Raw genomic sequence first — 19,191 nt, forward strand, 5'->3', positions numbered from 1 at the left:
CTTTTGTTTCCCCTTTGTTCATTTAATGGTGCTGCAAGAGAGCAGCACAGGTCTTTAATCTACAAAAGGCAGATGAACACTGCAAGTGTGGATTTGTGTTTTGCTTCAAAGCATCACCCAGTCAGCAAGACTGACACATCAGAGTCAAACCAGTGCTGGGATAAAACTTTTCAAACCCTGTTTTTATGGCCTCTACTTAAGAGGTAACAGATCATGCAAAGGACAATTCCTTGCATATAACTGGGTTATAATTAAATCAAACACAAACTGCCTCACAATCTCTACAATAAGCAAAAGCACTCAATCGTGACTAACAAATATTCAAGTCTGCAGGTCAAAACGTGTTAAACTGTTAGCCAGGGGGTGGGGAATCGACACAAAAGTTTTCTATGAACAGGAAATCCATTAATAAGAAAAATGAGAAACCTTTTTTATGAAGCCTAATGAGTATAACCTTAGGTCATCTGGAATTGAATCCCAGCAAACTGTTGGAAGGAAGAATGAAAATTCAACTACAAGAAACTGGCCAAGAATTCACTGTTATTAGCCCATCTTGTAAGGAAGATAACCAATGAGCAATGCAACTTGAGGGTAAGTTGATACTTTCTGAATTTTTTGAAAGCACCAAAAATAGTCAACATTGAAAGCTGCATTTTCTATTTTTTAACACAAAACTGTTTGTCCTTTAAAAGATAAAAGCCTGTTGTGTCAGGGCTGTGTGCATTTCTGAGCAGCATTCTTTTTCTTCTCAGCCTCTCCTCATCACTTCATATAATCTGTGTGCATACCCTTAATGAAAGATAAATCTGATCCTGTCATTAGGCGTGCTCTAATATACTCTAAAATACACTGAAAATTAAAGGCCTAGAGAACAGATCACAGACCAAATATCTATCTATATAAGTAGCAATTAGCAATGGAATCATATGCTTTAGTATTTAGCACTGAAATTTGCCTTAACTTTCCAGGCTGGACATTGTGCATTGAGAGGAGAAGGCCAGCAGTTTATCAGGAAGCTGGGGTGAGCCCACATGTGACCAAAATGGTAGGCTAAATAAGAATTTGCAACTAAGTCTCTTTTTAACTGTATCTGCTTAACTCATGTACTTGTCAGCAGCACCCTGAAAAATGTCAGAGACAGCAGAATCAAGAAAAATTACAGTAAATCAACATAGCCTCTTAGGGGCTATAATATATTGGTTTACAACATCAACAACAGAGAAAAGCTTTTCAGAATGTATTGCATTATATAAAAGTGGCAGTATTTTAAAGACAGAAGAGAGTTCTACACTATTTTTCTCTGTAGTAGATTTATTTGAAGAACTTTGCAATAAATCCCAACATTCCTACAACAATAAATATATAAACAGAATTTAGTGTCAATATTAAGTTTTCAAAATCACTGCAAAGACAAATGTTATTTCCCACAGTGATGTTTTCAACACATCATGCACAAATTCACCATTCTGAATACCTACAGCTTCCTCTGTGCACTTATCTGCAGTTATAACACAGATGACAGAAAAGTTACTAACTTAAAACTTTCCGTGTTAAAAAAAAAAATCCCACAGTTAAAACCAAACAAACAAGTAATAAAAAGCAATGTTCCCTAAAAGACCCAGTATCAGAAGCCTATACTATCAGATACACACCCCTTATCTTGTTCTTCAATGAGATTTCTTTTCTTGTTAACTCTTCAGGAAACAACTACAAGGCATGTTTGGTTTGAACAAATGAATTAGAAGATTTAATGTTCCATCAGGGAAGTTAGTGCTGTTAACTTTGTTGTGAAGTGTCCCAGCTGCAAGATCACATGAAAAAGCTTGTTAAAAAGAAAAGGTAAATATTTATGACTGTGTACATTATTAGCCCCTTTCTGAGGCCCATTGAGATGCAGAATTGTTTTATTCCTAATGGAAGCACAGCCTAGAAGACAAGGTAACTGGTGATTAAATTATATCAGCTTGCATGTTTGCTGCTTACATAAAAACACAAATGGTTTAAACAAAGTATTCAACCCTACTTCAAGATCTCCCCAATAGTCAACAGGGAAGAGTAATTCTGGAATTCAGCTTGTAAATGCCTAAAACCAAATTAATTTCATCACGGGAAGAAAAAGAAACAGAGCCTCTAAAGTCTGTGTCAGACTTCAAGTGGCTCAAAGAAACCACTATCAATCTATCAAGACTCCAAACCCCACACCACGCTCAGTAGCTGCACTGACAACAAAACCAGTCTGAACAAAGACACTGAGCATTAAAGGCCACATCATTCCTTTATCTTTGCTCTTCTAGCATGAGTATTGCAAAAATTAAAAGGTTGTATTGAGCAGAGAAATTAACTCCTGGCCAGATAAAACAAAGCAACTCTGTAATTCATCATCCTTATTCATATGCTGTAAGGATTAAAAGAAATACGCCCCCCCCAAAAAAGGGATTTGTAATAAAATTTGATTTTATAAGACATCAAAACACCTTCTCTCTGAAGATTTTCTTTCAATAGACTCAAAAGATGTGGCAAGCATGTGATGTGTCCCAACATCACAGACTAGGATTACTGCAAATTCTCTTGAGCATCCTGTGTGTTATCAAATATTCATTTATCTTCTCTATTCTTGTCTATTAGGTTTTGCATGGTTCAATAGAGGTTCCCGTTTGGACTTGCTAAAGGTCCTAATCCACAGCATCAGCAAACCAAACTTTTCTTGTCAGTTCCTCACAGATTTATTCAGGTATTTATTACACAGAAAACACTGGATTAAGGCCTCTTAGCACAACTGCACTGTGAGACAGACTAGACTGGAACTGCTCATGGAACCAGGCAAGCAGCAGAAACTGCATTTTAGTCTGTGCAGGCAAAGAAACCTAGGATTTCATATTGGCTATAAAAAGGAGACTTAGCAGAGGGTTCTGCAGGGCACCTTCCTTCCCTGCAACACTGATGCTCACTTTGGAGCTTTCAGATCTCCAGCTATATTGATTTTTGTGCACATGACATTGTCTCACTGTCTCATCCACAGGGAAAGAACAAACAGACATAAAATACCTACCTATACCTGTGTAAACTCTGTTTAATGCCTATTAAAATGTTACAATCTAATTAATTTTTATTTGGAATGTAAACTCCCTAGTTTTTTAGGGACAGAGATTAACAAAACCTAGCGGTAAGTTTTAAGTTCATTCTATTTACACAACCAAACAATTGCTTCATAGCAATAGAACCAGGAAAAAAGTTCCATCTGATTTTATTTCCGACAGGAACCCCCAGCTGAGTTGGAAAACCTAAGAGATGTAATCTGTATTAATATTTGATTCTTGACCCAAACAATATAGGCTTTTGTATGTCTAAGGCACAAATAAAATATATTTTAAATTAAAATACTAGCTGAAAATACAGAGTTTCACAAGTGAACAATAACAGTGTATTAAAATGTGTATGCTGTAGAAAAATTACTTATTTACTAATAATGCAGAGTACTAATCTTGTTTTGCAAAAGCAATTCCCAAAGAAAAATGTTTAAGGTTTGTTAAGGTTGAAGGACAATCTCAAATAAAAGTATCTATTGGTCCACTATGAGATATTGCCCTTAAAAACCTGTCCCAAGACAAAGGAGGCCAGAGGAAAGAAATCCACGTCCAAGAGCTATTCCAAGGCTTATTTCAAATGCAGCTGCTTACAAAGAAAATTAAAGAGTAACTCATAAACTGAACTTTGGTGGAGAATCACTCAGGTGAGCTCAAGGGAATTTTGTAATCAGACACTGAATGGCTGCTTACAGACAGGTAATACAATTTTAAGACTTGATCATAAGTATTAAAGCTCACTTGAATAACAAATATTGCACAGAAAAAGTACGAAACCAGAAAACACAACAGGAATCCACTTTAGCAATACTATTTTTTTTGCCCAGGATACTTTTATAGATCACAGATACAACCTGAATAGCAGCAGTGGTGAAACCAACTGTAATTAGACAGAGATTACTGGCAAAATAAAATATAACAAAAACCAGTGGACTGCTAAGAGCTAAAACACTCTTTGTTCATATACATGACAAAGAGAGACCAAGACACAATTTAATCTGGTGTTGTCACTGAGGAGGATCTCTATTTGCAGAATGAAAAAGAAATTTTTTTTGGAAGTTCCAATCCTTTGGCATCAATATTTTTGTTTCCATTAAACATCTGCAACCTTCCCACTTCCTACCACAAATGAGATAAGCAGATCGATTCAGAGCCAAAAATAAGAAGCACTCGTGTAAAGTTTTTCCCGAGAACAAATTTTCCCTGAGATTCAACAGCAGATCTGCATGTATAGGATGGGAAAAAAACACCATCAATTTATTATAAAACTGTAAATAAAATTACCAGTGGCTTTAGACCTAAACAAAATTAAATAAACCTTTAGACACACAATAAGTGCTTAGTCCTTAGCTTAACAGAAGTCCCATTAAATAGCAGTCAAAGATAAACTAACTCACAATTCTTATCAACATCTGCACAAAGACATGGAGACTCTATAATCTGCACAAAAGCTTCTCCTCACCAAGCAGGGTAATACAGTTCCACCACAAAGGAACAAAAGCCAAATTTTTTTTCAAGGACAAGACGTATTTCTTCCCTTCTGCCTGAGAACAGAAACAAAGCCCAAGTGTGAAGTTTATGAACACCACCGTGCCTTGAGCTCAAAGAAAGACTGGAGTCAGCAGACACTTCTGCTAAAGTGTCTGCTAAACTGGCAAAACAATCCTGGAAACAGATTCTCCTCTGTCCTAAAAAAGGGATTAATGTCAATGTCAAAGAATAAACAATTAACTAAAATAATTAATAATTTAACTTTCAGGGTCATATTTTTGCCACCTTCATACTGCAGCGGAGCAATTAAGTCAATTAATAAAGACATAGTTGCTACTAATATGTCATTGTATCCATCTATGCTTCGATATTTAAGTATCTAAATGCCTTCAGTCACTGCAGTAACCATACAACTCATTTAAAGGCTTTTCTCTAAAACAGTGACTATAATTTATTCATTTGTTCTCTGATCTTCTGGTGCTGTCCAGAACACTTGACATCAGTTCTGACTTGATTCCCTCATTTCCTTCTAAAGGTCTTTATTAAGGCTCCATATTAAAATGCTATTTTATGATAATAAAATGCTTGTAAATACACTAAATATTGAATGGTGTGATTTTAGCAACTAATAAACCTGTTTCAATTACTAGGCATTCCATTTTTGAGATGACATTTCCTTGCTCTGGGGCATTATAAAAGCTCCTTTACAACAGAACTGGAATAAGATACAGTCATAAGAGCTGCTGCTAGTCCTCAGTGAACAGAGCACATGCAACCACCAGATTAACTGAACAAACATCAAAGAAACATTGCTAGACATGAAATCATTTCACTATCTGCATTTTTTCCAAGCAGCACCCCACGCTGACATTACACACTCTTGTCGAGTTTCTCCTGGAGCGTAACACTCTGCTTGCATTAGTGAAGTTGTATTCTCTGAAAGCTGCATAGAAGACAAAGGTAGTTTTGTCATTTGTGTACTCGTTTCATAATGACAAATGATATTTTAAGAGTGGAGAGAAACACAATTTGATGATTCTGAGCTGTATGCCCTTCAATGGAAAGAGAAGCAAATCTCTAGTTTAGCACCTGGGATTTCTGGAAATTGTAGAATCATATATTAGTTTTGGTTAGAAGAGATCTTTAAAGATCATCTTGTTCCAACCCCACTGCCATGGGCAAGGACACCTTTCTGTACCAGGTTGTTTAAAGTCCCCTCCAACCTGACCTTGAACCCCTGCAATGTATCACCACACTCTTTGTAAAAGTCTTCTTGTATCTCATCTAAATTAACCCTTCTTCAGTTTAAAACCATTACCCCTTGCCCTATCCCGAGGCCCCACCAAAAGAACTCCATGTGCACAGGGAGAGAGCCTTCCTGAAAACATGGAACTACCCTTAAACCATTTCCAGAGTCCAACTCAGGTGCTGGTGCAGTCCTTCTGCACCTGTATGACCCTGACTGGGATGAAAACAACCTGCAGAGGCAGCAGCACCAAGTTCCCATCATAGATAGCACCAGAAAAGCACATTAGAAAACTAATATATTAGAAAACTAGAGTTTTTAAATTGTTATTATTGAGCTCAATGCGTGACAGCTGTATTTTCAAAGGATAAAAGGAAAACAGGCTTGAACATCAATTAATCAACCTGACAAGTACTGCATTTCATAGATGTCTTCAAGCTTCCTGAAATGCAGCTGAAATGTTTTCTCAGGTTTTCATCCCACAGACTGAATTCCCCTCACTCCTTGGTGGATGTACCTTTTCCACTTCATTTTTCTTTGTTTGGATTAACAAAGTACAACAAAGTGTCTCAAGTTTGGGTCTAACTGCACACATAATTTAGTCTTTAGCAAAACTGCCTTCTGCATGCTGCAGGCCAGCATTTGTTTACTATTGTAAGCTTTCTGTGCTGTCTCCTCCATCCTGAAAGACAATCTGCTCTGTGAACTCTTCCATCAAATCCCAGAGGGGAAATTCAACAGGGATGGCAGGACCTACACAATCTATTACTGCTTTTTAATCCTGTTGTGCCAGCAGCTAACGTATCCAAGTGATGAACACCCAGAGTGTGCATTGAGCCAATTTCCACAAGACAGCTCACAGTCACTGCAAGAAGTTAGGGCCAGCTGAATGAGGCCCTGAGAGGCAAAACCTTCACTGGAAATCTGTCTTGAATGGTGTTTGGTCAATGAGCACATACTGGAAGATGTATTCCAGTGTGTATTCCAGAAGAACACTGAAAATCAGCTTCTTATTATATCTCTTGTTAAGTATTTTGAGCATTAGTTGAATTAGCTGATATGCCAAACACCTACAAGAGTTTCAGAACACAGCATGACTCAGTAAATGTCAAGACAAAAATTAGCCAAGTATCAATCAATTTGCTAATCAACTTATTTTGGCTACAAACTGCTGAGAATGTTTATGGTGGATTGCTTCTCACCATACAAAATGTAACAAAAATCATTAGAGAATATCTTCCTATATAGACAATTCATGAAGATGTGTGTAGACTGAAACTGAATCAGAAATTACATTTCAAAAATCCTTACACTCCCAAAAGTCCACCCTCAACAGTGCCATCTGCTTCTGGAAATTTAAACACATACATGGAATGTTTTGAATTGCTGTCTTGCTTTTACATTCATGAAAATCCAGACCAACTAAAAGGTTTTAAAACATGTTTTATTGGTAGAAATGTTTACTATATGTATAATAAAAATTGAAAATATTTATGATACAACTCTATTAGCAAAGACGGTACTTTTCCCTGGAAAGAAACAGAGCATCATCCTATTTTCCATGTACATAATGGACTCCATTAACACTACAGTAATTTCAAATAGCAAAAAAATTATAAGCTAGACTTCCAAATTATTAAAAGACTAGGCTGTCAGTCTTGAACCCTCTTCCTTCACTGAACGGTAACGTATATTTATAACAGAACATTTGAAAATAACTTCTGACAGATTGCTAGATCTAGGATTCAGGAAACCTAACTTTAAGGTAAATAAAAAGCTCACAAAAGACACAGCTTAGAGGAATAGCAAATTAAAAAGTTCTAAATCTAGTTTCAAAGGTAGTTTTTTGAGTGTCCATGTTTCTTCCTTCAAAGAGCAGCATTTTCACCAGGCTTCAAACAGTGCTACATCACTACAAAAATACACAAACCACAGCACATCATTATTTGATGTGGAAATGAAATCACTGAGACTATGTATGACCTGTCCATTTATCTATTGTTGTTCTTGAGGAACAAAGTCTTGCTGGGGAATAAAGCATTTTGGTTTAGTCTCAAATCATTCACCAGCCTGGTGGTCTTCACTGCTTCGTTAGCTTCAGCTACTCAGCTTCCATGAATAGGAATTAAAAAAGACTTTAAAAAAAACTTTTAAGTAAGTCCCTATAATCATATCTACAATAATCCACTGCCTTTCTTATAGCACAAAAGCTATGTTGGCTTATGGCGGGCAGCATGGGCAATAAAAAATATCTACCAGAGAAAAATAAAGAACTGCCCCTTCTAAAGACTCTTAAGAACTACCTTGACAGGCAGGACTACATTTAAACTCTGTGCTGCAAGAAGGCAGATGAGCTTGCTCAAGAAGTCAGCTGCTAGGTGTGAAGTCAGTAACACATATCCATTCCTCCAACACAATAACACTTGGATACACTACTTGGTTTCCCAAAGCATCCAGTCAGGAATATATCCAAAACCTTTGAGTGTTTTGCAGCTGCCTAATCCTAGCCTTGGACAGCACCTCACTGTTCTCTTCAAGTGCTTTGTAACAAACAGTAAGGAGCAGCAGCTTTCCCCTTAAGGCTAATAATTATTCTAAAGAAAAGCAGTGCCACACCAAACCCAAGCACTTCTGATAGAAGAATTCTCTTGGCTCCTTCACTTCTATTCCACTTTTGGACAAGAAATGCAGTGTACTGTATCTTTCCACCGCCTGCTTAGCTTTTCTAATATGCAAGATATGAAATTAATGTGGCTAATACAATATTTGCTCTTACTCTTCACTTGTGACAGGAAATCGAAATCTCACATGAGCGGGCTGAATCATCTAAGCTGCTGATGCAATGCCTACCTAGTTATTGATTTACACAAAAGATGTTTGTCCCTCAATGCCCAACTTTGAGAGAAGTGATGATTCCATTTTCTCAGGCCAGAGAAGTGCCATCAGCCCTCTGGTGCCACTCTGCTTACCCAACAAGCCCATTGCAGAATCGGTCACTTGACTCCACATCCCTTTTGTCTGCGTCTGGATTTCTCTTTTGGCTCAATTCTATTATTATCTAATAAGCACATTACAGAATTGATCCCTTGATTCAATTCCCCATTGCCTGCTTTTAGATGACTCTTTCCCTCAGCACTTTTTCAGCACCCCATATTTTTAAACATTAATATGAAGACACGAGTGAACTTAGAGGAACAGGCCACCAGGAGCTGCCACCTCTGTTTGATGAGGACACAGAAAGGCAAAACTATGGCTAATGAAAAAGTCAAGTAGAAGCAGCTCTGGCATCAACAAGAATCAGCTTATGGCAGGCAGTGAGACACACCTGTGGGACATGGACAGATTTGTTCTTTCTGGTTTCTTTTCCTGCCTCCTCAGAAAAAGGACCGAGAAGAAAACCAAGACAGAACTACGCATGTCATAAGAGAACATCTGATTCCTCCACAGCTACACCCTGGCTTCTTCATTACCTTGATTTCTCCATAGAAAAGGGAAGAAACTTCAGAAAATAAAGTCTGAGGATAAGTAAGAATGTCTGCCAGCCAACCATGCACTCTGGACTCTGGTTAACCATATCAGAAGCTCTACAGGCTAGAACTGTGCATCTTTTTATTACAAAACAGGACCTTTTTTCTTCTTTCCTCCTGCCATAAGAAAAAGAGCTAGCAACAAAGGAAGATAAGAAAAGGAAGTCTGAGGTCTGCAAACAGTAACCGAGTTTTTAATGGCAAATTACAATCACAACTTGTAATTTAGGAGTCTTTACCAATGTCCTCCTCAGGAACTTTCTTCAGCTCCCTTGACAAAAGAGGCAAAGGTCAGAACTACCCTAAAATCAACCCTGAACAACAATATCACAGAACAGGTGGCAATAAGCATTTATGGAAACAGATGGTTCCTGATCTTCTAGAAGTTAGCAGCACTCCAACCCTACTTTAATAAGAAGGGGGAATGATGTTTACAGAATATATTTGGCTAAGATTAAGCTACACTTGCTTTTATAGAATATGTAATGTGAACAGAAAAAACTACATTTGGTTGTAAATGCAATCTGCATTGCTAGCAGTAAGTCCATTTGACATGGTTTATGTGCTTGAATTTTGCAAATAAACCTCTATCTTCTTCAGATTAAGTTGCATCCCAGCTTGTAGGTTTTGACATGAAGTTATAAAGAACAGCTTTGAGTGTTGTGAGCTGTTACTCACAGGGTCCAAGGCTGGGGGAGCTGCAACTGAGCTGTGATCTGAGAGCCAGAGCTGTAGAGAAAACCGAGAAGCAAAGTGCCAACTCAACTCCAAAAACTTTATTCTTCACTTGTCAATCAAAAGGGAAGACTCATGGTAGAAATAACCAAAGAACACCAAACTGTTCTGCAGTCTACGTACAGGGCTCATCACAACAGGGGTACTGCCTTTACTAGCACTGATGTCACCTAGAGGGGAAAGAAAAGAAAACACTTATTATATTTGAAGTACAAAAGTTCTGATTAGGAAAAAAGAAAGAATTCTCCAGTTTCCAGGCTTGCCACGCAGCAAGGAAAGCATGGTAACAGCTTCTCTGCAGCTGTGGAGACAAAATAAATCTGAGTAGCACTCTGGGGTTTGGCCAGTTTCTCCCTGCTGGTCACTGACTGCTTTCCAAAAAAGAACAGGGTGAGAAGTCAGTGGAAAAGATCCTTTGCTATTCCTTCCAAGAAAAAAAAAGAATCAAAATATAATGACAACATGAAAGGAATAATGAGCTTTCTAACCTATAGTTTATAAGTAGTCTTGGACCAATTTGCATGATTTTACTCTTAGACGGAGGAGAAATATCCACATATGCATAATGTTACAAAACCTTCTCTGATATGACACACCCAACTGTGGTAATGCAATCCCCAAAATCGTAAAAAGACAAGTATCAAACAGCAGTGAAGGAGGAAGCTTGTCTGCGACCACGATATTCCAGGCTCCTGCCAGAACATTACCTGGGTTTGGCAAACAGTCCAGGAACAATCAAGAGGGAAAAGCACAGAGTTCTAGAAGCAAGAGAACTCAGTATCTTCTGTTCCAACCAAAGCTCAATTTTACATTTCAAATACTTCTACATGGAAAAGAGATTAGATAGTAGAGCATTTTTACTGCCTGTGCTAGCACAGGCATATTCCACAGCTGAAAGTTGGCCATTAGACAAAACAAGCGTTGAAACAAGATGTCATTTAGTTTTTTAACAGCAGGAATAATTAAACATTGGCAGAGCTTTCAGAAGAGGTGACAAACACACCATGATCTAATGCTAAGATAAGATCACTTTCTAAGAGAGATGTTTTAATTTATCTTTCAGGAAAGCTCCACAGACTGCACATGTGGGGAAATCACACTGGATAACCTCAGTATTCCATTTTGGCTCTGGGACATAAAGATCTACAAAGTTACAAAGACAGGTGGAGAAAAAGGAATACTTTTGTTACTCTCAGAAAGCTTGTAGCACTACAGTTCCAAGAGACAGTCACTGGTAAATGGATTGATTGTAAGTCAGTTTGTTCAAAGCTCAAGAAATACTTTCTATCCAAGCAGAAATTACTAAATGTACTGTCTGAGGAACTGTCTGATCTCTCTTCTCCAGCTAGGTCAAAACTTACAGCTGGAGGGGGCACTGCACTGACTGCCCTGGAGAAAGGGCTCTCTAACACAAAACTAAGCTGGACTAAGGAGGTGTTTGGCCTTTCTCTGTGCTATGTTTGTGGTTTTCCTGCTGGCACCATCTGAACATTTGCTATACAACAGACACAGCAGGGAAGCCTTCAGGTTTAGCAACATTTCAGTCCAGGTCTTCATGAGAGCAGCTGAGTTGAACTTTATACACAACAAATGGTCCATCTACCCCAAAATCCTGCCTCTACAACTGGCAGTTACTCACCAGAGCCTTAAACTGCTTGTTGAGATTCTGCTACTGTTTTCCCCTTCATCTCCTATTAATTAACAAAGCCACAAAGTCATGGAATCTACTCATAAATCCTTCCCTGTGGCAGATTCCCACTTGCTTGCCACAGCAAGAGGGAGAAGCTTGTCACAAGTGATGGGGTCTGTTCCTGTTCCATCACCTTGTCACATCTCCAAGCAAGCACCCCTGGGTAGCACTCCCTAGCTCCCTGCATGCCTTTAGAGCAGAAAATGTCATTCAGTGATGCTCAGTGCTCAGTATTCTCTATTTTTACTCTCTGACTCTCAACCTCCATCCCACTAGAGCTGCCACAATACTTCAGTTTTCCTCACATCTGTTTATCATCCCTCTGCTTTCAGCGGAAGACAGCATTTAGATGTGTTTGGAACACATTAGCTCCCACTCCTCGTGGAAAGAAAATAACAAAGATATTCCATACAGACAAGTAAAAGCAAGCATCATACATTTGCCCCATTCCAATGTTCTCCTAGATTTTAGCTGATTTTAGGTGTTTTCCTCAGGTGGATCCAGTCTACCGATTAAACAATCTTCACTCCTAATCTGTTCCTTTGCATCTATTACATCCCTTGGAGAAAAAAAAATAAAAAAGTACACATATTACCTCCAGCATGAAGATCCACCTCTTGTAAAGCCTGAGTCATCACTTGATACCAGAGGAGACAGTGAGCTGCTGTTTGCTACCCACCCCCTGCAGACCAACCACGGTCTAGTATAATTCCATCACAACCCTCTACAGTCACCTCTTCTAGAAACTGAAGAATCCTTTCTATGAGGACTCTGTCTTCTACCTGAAGAAAAAATGCTAATAAAAGCAATTCTGGCAAATATTGGCTATGATCCATGTGAAATCTTTCACTATAAATATCACTAAAACTAATTATATCAGCATGATATGAAAACAGCCTAGTGCTTGAAATATGCCTCTGGATGGAGTGACTGTTATTTATAAGTAACAATCACTTTCACCTCAACTTCCCGTTTTTCTCCTTCAATGCAGTCAGCAAACATACCATGATTAAGCTGATCCTTTACAGAAATCCAAGTGGGCTGTGTTTGACAAAGATGCCCTCACTCAATGAAACTAAAGTGTCACAGAGTAAGAAGGACAGTTCAGTCATGAATTAATGACTGATGAACAGGAAGTAAGCTGGAGCAATTGGCCTTTTTCCCAAAAAAGAAGGATCACCAGAGAAGTCTCACAAGGATCTCTTCTGGGATCAACACCTTCCATATTTTAAAGCAAAATCTAGCAAAGAAGCTTGACACTTACATGACAGAGTTTGCTGACAGTGCTTAAAGTTATTGAAGATTGCAAAAGCAATGGCCAAAGACCTGAGGAAGGCTTTACTGATACTGTTTAAGTGGCCTGTAAAATAGCATGTAAATGCAAAATAATGCATAGTATTAAAAAAAGGGTACACAATGACAAATTCTGAATTAGTTATTACCACTTAAAAGAGTGACTGGAGTTATCACAGTTCCACAGAAGTGCCAACTCAGTGCTTAAAGATTGCCTAGAAAAAGCATGCAGAAGATTAAAGAATGAAACCTAATATGTCACTTTACTGGGTGGCATGTGCTGAAATACTGCAGCTGGTCCTGGTTATTGTAACCCAACCCTGTTCCTTGGATTCCTGCATCGTCTCCAATTGGGAACACACCTGCAAAAGGTGCAAAGAGGACAGCAAGGACAATGAAAGGGGTAGAGTAACTTCTTTCTGAAATGGGTCTGGAAAAATCACAAGCAAGGGTTGGTAAATTAAAGAAAAAGCCATCAGCCCAGAAGTCACACAGAATAACGTGGGTTCTCATTTTCACTGCTTATTCCAATACAAGAAGGAACAAGCTAGGCATGAAACCAAGCAGGCAGAAAGTTTAAAAGCAAACAAAAAATAAGTGTTTTTTCCACACAAAATGTGTTTTAAGCCCTACAACTCAGCCACAGGATGTTGTGGATGCTACAAGCATACATGGCTTCAAGCACTGATTGGACAAATTCATAGAAGAAAAAACCCACTGGGGGCTCTAAAAACAAATATCACCTCTGGTTCAGGAAACCTATGAGCCACAAATTACTGGAGGCTGGGAGAGGCATTTCCTCAATATACACTATACTCTTCTCCAAGCATCTGTTCTTGGCAGCTTGGAGAGGCAGGATACTGGGCGAGAGGGATCTTTAGTGTGCCCGAGCACAGTCATTCTTACATTCTTGCATAAGGCACAAGAAAGTGCAAACATTAACCGTATGCATGTCGGAACTATAAGCAGAGCAAAAGACCAGATTTTCAAAGGCCTTAAGGTCAGTACAGTGATTAACTGCTCCAGTCACAACTCGATAAGGACTTTTTTCATCACTGGAGTAGCTCAGCCTCTCCCAGCCACAAACTTGTGCAAATGTATGGCAAACAAAGAGATCTGAGTTTAATCCAGAATGGTTTGCTGCAGCTGTGCACACTATGGCACTGGCACTGCTGAGGGCACTGGGCTGCTTAAATCACAAGTGGCCCCAAAGGAAACACTTGTCAAGCTACAAGCTGGATTAGTGAAAATGGAGTATGTCACTGTGTTTTGCACCTCAGAAGGGCTTTTTTACCACACGCACTACATGATCAACTACTGACATTTAAATAAATGCTGAATTATTGGTATTAAAGACAGAAATGCTGTTTGTCACATTCGTCCAACACACCCATTTATTTGCAGTTGTTTACCACTCACAAAACCTTAAATGAAAGACAAAAGGGGAGAGGGGATGAGAGGTTCTCCTTAGAAGTCTGGGGAGTACCTCACACATGGTTGAATAGAAGCTTTCTTAACTTTAGCTGAAAAACTCCTCCTCCATCACACCGAATACCTGCCAGGACACAAAGATCTGTTCTTACAAGTCACTTCAGGTCCTAGAGCACCCAAGTTAAACACAGATGGGCAATATTTCCCATTAAAAAGCCTTGGGCATCTCAAAATCTGACACTTTTGAATTTGCAGCCTTCCCTGCTTTGCAGCACTAGGGTTGTTTCAGTGAACTGCCCAAGTGTTCAATACAGTACTCAATGCATAGCACGTTCTGTGCGCATGGTTTTTAAGTTTCATTCACACTATCAAGAATGGAAATAATTTCCTTCAATTTCCATGTCAATACCATAAATAATATGTCAAAACAGTACAAAAAACACCTGGCTACTGCATTTGGTTGCTCTACAAATTTGTCCATTTCACAGATAGCTGGGAAGATACCAGGTGACCTCTTCTGATGCTTGATTTTTGTCCCCAGAATAAAGATTGTAACATTCCTTAGTTGTTTCAGGAAAGAATAAACATCAAAAGCAGCAGCCCTTCTTAATCACCTAGCTTAACAAAGCACAAGAAAATAAAATAATAGAGGTCTCCTCTTCAAGGGCCCAGTCTGATAAATCGATCAAGAGATATTCACCAGCCAAAGCCAAAATCCAAGGCTCCTATAACTGAAGGCAATGTTACGCAGCTTTTCTAGGAAAAAAAAATCTAAGAAATTTTTAAAATAGCATAAACCTGTTTAGCTACAACAATGATGTAAACTTAAAAGACCTTTTTCACAGGTGTCTTTTTAAACTTAGTCTTTCTCTTTGCTCCAAAAAATGGCAAAACAGAGCAATGAATTACTGCATCCCAGGAGTCTTCATATTTGTGATACTTTCTCCTCATCTTCAAATAAACAAAAAAAAATAGCATTAGCTGTCACCTATATTTTTCAACTGCAAAGTGTCATCTCCCATTTTTATGTCCTGTAAAACTAGGACTACCAAACAAAAGTGTTGATGAGCCTGAACTTTGGTTTAGGATCTCTTTGGTCTCTTGTCCTTGTAATCCTAAGCAACAATCAGCAGATCCTATTTTTGTGGGTATGAAAGCCATAAAAGTGGACATACTAAACTTACACACTCTCACATGTGTGAGTCCCTGCAAAGGTACGGTATGTTTCCTAAATAAACCACTTCTGGAATTAAGACCTAAAAATGCTGGAAAACGCATCGCGATTAGGAGTGACCTCCAGAGGGTTACCAGAACGCTGTACTCAGTGGTCAGTAAGAGCAGGCAGCACACAGCACACAGCGATCCCACCGCATCCTCCCGGGCACGCAGGCAGCCTCCCGGCACCGCGGCTCCCGCACCACTCACTCACTCACTCACTCACGCCCCGCCGTCAGCACCGACACGGACACGCCACGGCTCCCCCCGTTCTGGGGGAATCTACCTGCGGGAGCGCCGGGAGCGTGCGAGGATGCTCGCAGGCTGCCGCCGCCCCGGGCGCCGCCTCTCCCGCCCCGCGCCCCCGGCCGCTCTCCCCCGCCGGAGCGCCGCGGTCCCGGCCCGGGGCGCGGACCGGCCCCGCCACGCGGGGCGCGTCTCCATAACAACGGCGACCCCCGCCCCGCGCCCCGGCTTTACCCGCTCCGCCGCCCCCGCGGCCCGCGCGTCCTCCGGCTCCTTCCTGCCGCCGCCCCCCAGCAGGGCGGCTCTGCGCTCCGCCGCGCTGCCGGACACCGCCCGCCCGGGCTCCCTCCGCGCCGGCGGCGGCGGCGCCGCTTTGTCCCCCCGAGAGCGGCCCTTCCTCATCGCGGCGGCTTGTCCTCCTCCTGCTGCTGCTCAGCGGCGGCGGCACGGCCGGGGCCGCATGGCGGGCGGCGGTCACGGAGCGCCGGGGCGGCGGGGCGGCCGCGGGCACCTGCGCGCGGGGCGCGCGGGCGCGGACATGCCGCGCGCTCCCGCTCCCGCCGCCTGTCAGCGAGCGCGGCCGCCGCGGCACCGCCCCCCGCCCCGCGCGCCGCCCGCTATCGCGAGAGCGCCGGGCTCGCGGCCGGGAGGAGGAGCGAGAGCGGCGGGCACTGAGGGCGGGCCGGGGCAGTGCGCGGCCGGTCCCGGTAAGGGCTGTGCCGGCCAGCGGTGCCCCTGCCGGGCGGAACAGCGTCTGCCTCGGTGCCAGGGCTGTCTCAGTGCAGGAGGCTGGGAAGGGTCAGATCAGGATGCGCTTTGCGGGAGTGTCGCGCGTCCACGAGGGCAGCGTTTGTGTCCCACAGAATCAGTCCCCTCACTGGCGCTGCTCCAGAGCCGGCGGTGCCATCCTGCACCTCGTGCTGTGGGGCGGCCCTGCTGGAGCGGGGAGGCTGGAGCAGATGAGCCACCGTCCAGTGTGAACCGTGCTGTGACTCTGCGATTCTGTGATTCTACAGTTGTGCCATTCTGTGAATCACAGAATGAGTCAGGCTGGAGGGACCTCGGTGGCTCATCTGCTCCAGCAGGGCCGCCCCAGAGCACGGGGCACGGGATGGCACCGCCGGCTCTGGAACAGCGCCAGCGAGGGGGACTCCACAATCTCTGGGCAATCTGTACAAGTCACCCGCAGAGTAAAGTTCTTCCTCATACTCAGGTAGAAGGTAGAACTTTCTGTGCGTCATGCCAGCCCTATCATTGTGATCTGGCATCAGCTCAGATGTCCAGCAGAATCCAGCTTCCCTGTCAATAAATTCTTAATTGTCCCTGAAAATCTTGGGTGAGTGCAGGACCTTCCCAGGGTTTTACACGTAGACAGTCACACTGGAGAAGGGCCACAGAGTTCCTCCAGCAGGGCACGGTGAGTGGAGAACCTCTGGACATCCCACATCCTTCCACAGGAGCTCCGAGCTGCAGGAGAATGTTCATCAGCCGTGCCTCTCCACTTCTTAGGGTGTGGATTAAGATGCAGTTAACCATCTTCTTAGTAGAAAATACAAACTTTCAGAGATTCATTACCTAAAGGAGTAATAACAGAATATCATCATCCTGTGTTTCATGTCAATAATTCACTCCCTCTCGGCACTTTCGCCTCTGCAAATTATTTCTTCAGGGTTTAAATTACCAGTTTCTGCATTCCTTTTTCACAAAAGCAACTTTGAAGTTTTGGGGTTTTTTCTTTGCTATTACATAGTCAGGAATGTTGCTGCTGCTGCAGAAAAAATAATTCATTTTTCCTTTTTACCAAGCTGAAAAGGCTCATATATCTTCAACCAGGAAATCTAATTGCATAAATTTTTTATTCATTTTGTACAAGGACAACAAAAATACACTTCCCAACAATTTATTGAGGTAGAAGAGTGGGAGCATATTTAAGTAATTATTAATGTTCAAATGCTTGCTGAAAACTATTTCAGGATGGTGGATTAGTCAGAGGTCTTTTCCCATCATAATTGTATATGATCGGGATGGACAACCATGTGGAACTTCCCAGCTGGGAATCCTGTTTTAAATGTAAATAATGCAAATCTATGGAATCTTGGCATCCTTGTTGATGTGAGTCTATTAGGATGGCACAGTGCCTCATCATAATTTGACTGGATCTTTGCCCTGTTGCAGCATAGATGCCAATTAGTTATTTGTTGGTTATGGCCTGTGGGACACCTTGCTCTGCCTCACACCTGTTCACTTCATGTGCCAGAAAGGAATTCATGCACACAGGAAGAAAAGTCACAATGAGGATGTAACATTACCTGTCTAACATATTAAACAAATAAACATGTTAGAAACAAATCTTCAGTTGTTCGTTTTAGACAGAATTGCAAGTTATTGCCTTCTGGTCCTGTATTTTGAATTAAAAATAAATATCTTTCATTTCTTCAAATCAAAAAGCCATTTAGGAGTTAATAGCACATTTTAATTTGTGAAGAGATTGTGTTCAGTTTGCTTCTGGCTCATTTCCTTCTCAGTTTAATCCCCGTTTAGTATTTTGGACTCAAAATGTCTTTCCAATATTTTTGAAACAAAAGAACAGTGAGGTTTCATGTTAACAGAATAGGAAAAATACTCCTCATTTTACTGATTCTCCCATATTTTTTTCCATTTAAACATGTCACTGAATATGACCTGAATCTGCAGACCAGTCTGAGTGACCTGATTTTTCTTTTCCATAGGAGCTAGTTTTCTGAACTTTTTTTTCCAGCTTTAAATAAAAGTGAACGAATCATGAGAGGCTTGGCAGGGAAAAGGGGTACAGATGAATGAGGCAGAGTGTGGTGTGGTGCCACATCTATGCTCATGATGTTTGTCTCCAGAAATCTTCTGTCACATCAAAAAAAAAAAGAGTAATTAATAAAGGTTTATAAAGGGGATGATTTTTAGGTTATCTACACTGGCTGACACAGAGCAGGGCACCACAGAGTCTGTGTAGCTCATGTGCTGATATTCAGCTAATGCAGTTTCTCTTTGCTGTTCCAGATATTTCCTTTTCCTGGATTCCACCTTGTTTTTTTCCATATAAAAAAGGTCTCAGCATGCTCTTCTGATTCAGAAGGTAGCTGGAATGATACTGTCAGGAAAAGTTCCCTTCCATTCTTCTCCAGCTGGTTTAAAGGGACTTTGGTATGGCAGAACACAGTCTACTCAAACTCACTCCATGTTTTCTGGAATGACAAATTC

At 41.1% G+C, this 19,191-nt stretch overlaps 1 protein-coding gene across 4 annotated transcripts in view; it reads right to left on the bottom strand.

Moving 5' to 3' along the window:
• MAST2 (microtubule associated serine/threonine kinase 2) overlaps nt 1–16,504 on the bottom strand; it is a 187,274-nt gene extending 170,770 nt beyond the window's left edge. For all 4 annotated transcript variants that reach the window (XM_063407168.1, XM_063407165.1, XM_063407166.1 and 1 more), the window contains exon 1: nt 16,192–16,504. In XM_063407168.1, the coding sequence (XP_063263238.1) occupies nt 16,192–16,359 (168 nt within the window). In that variant the 5' untranslated portion in view covers nt 16,360–16,504. The remainder of the gene's footprint in view (nt 1–16,191) is intronic.
• Between the last annotated feature and the right edge of the window lie 2,687 nt (nt 16,505–19,191).

The sequence above is a fragment of the Prinia subflava genome, chromosome 10 (genome assembly GCF_021018805.1).
Source record: "Prinia subflava isolate CZ2003 ecotype Zambia chromosome 10, Cam_Psub_1.2, whole genome shotgun sequence".
Classification (NCBI taxonomy): domain Eukaryota; kingdom Metazoa; phylum Chordata; class Aves; order Passeriformes; family Cisticolidae; genus Prinia; species Prinia subflava.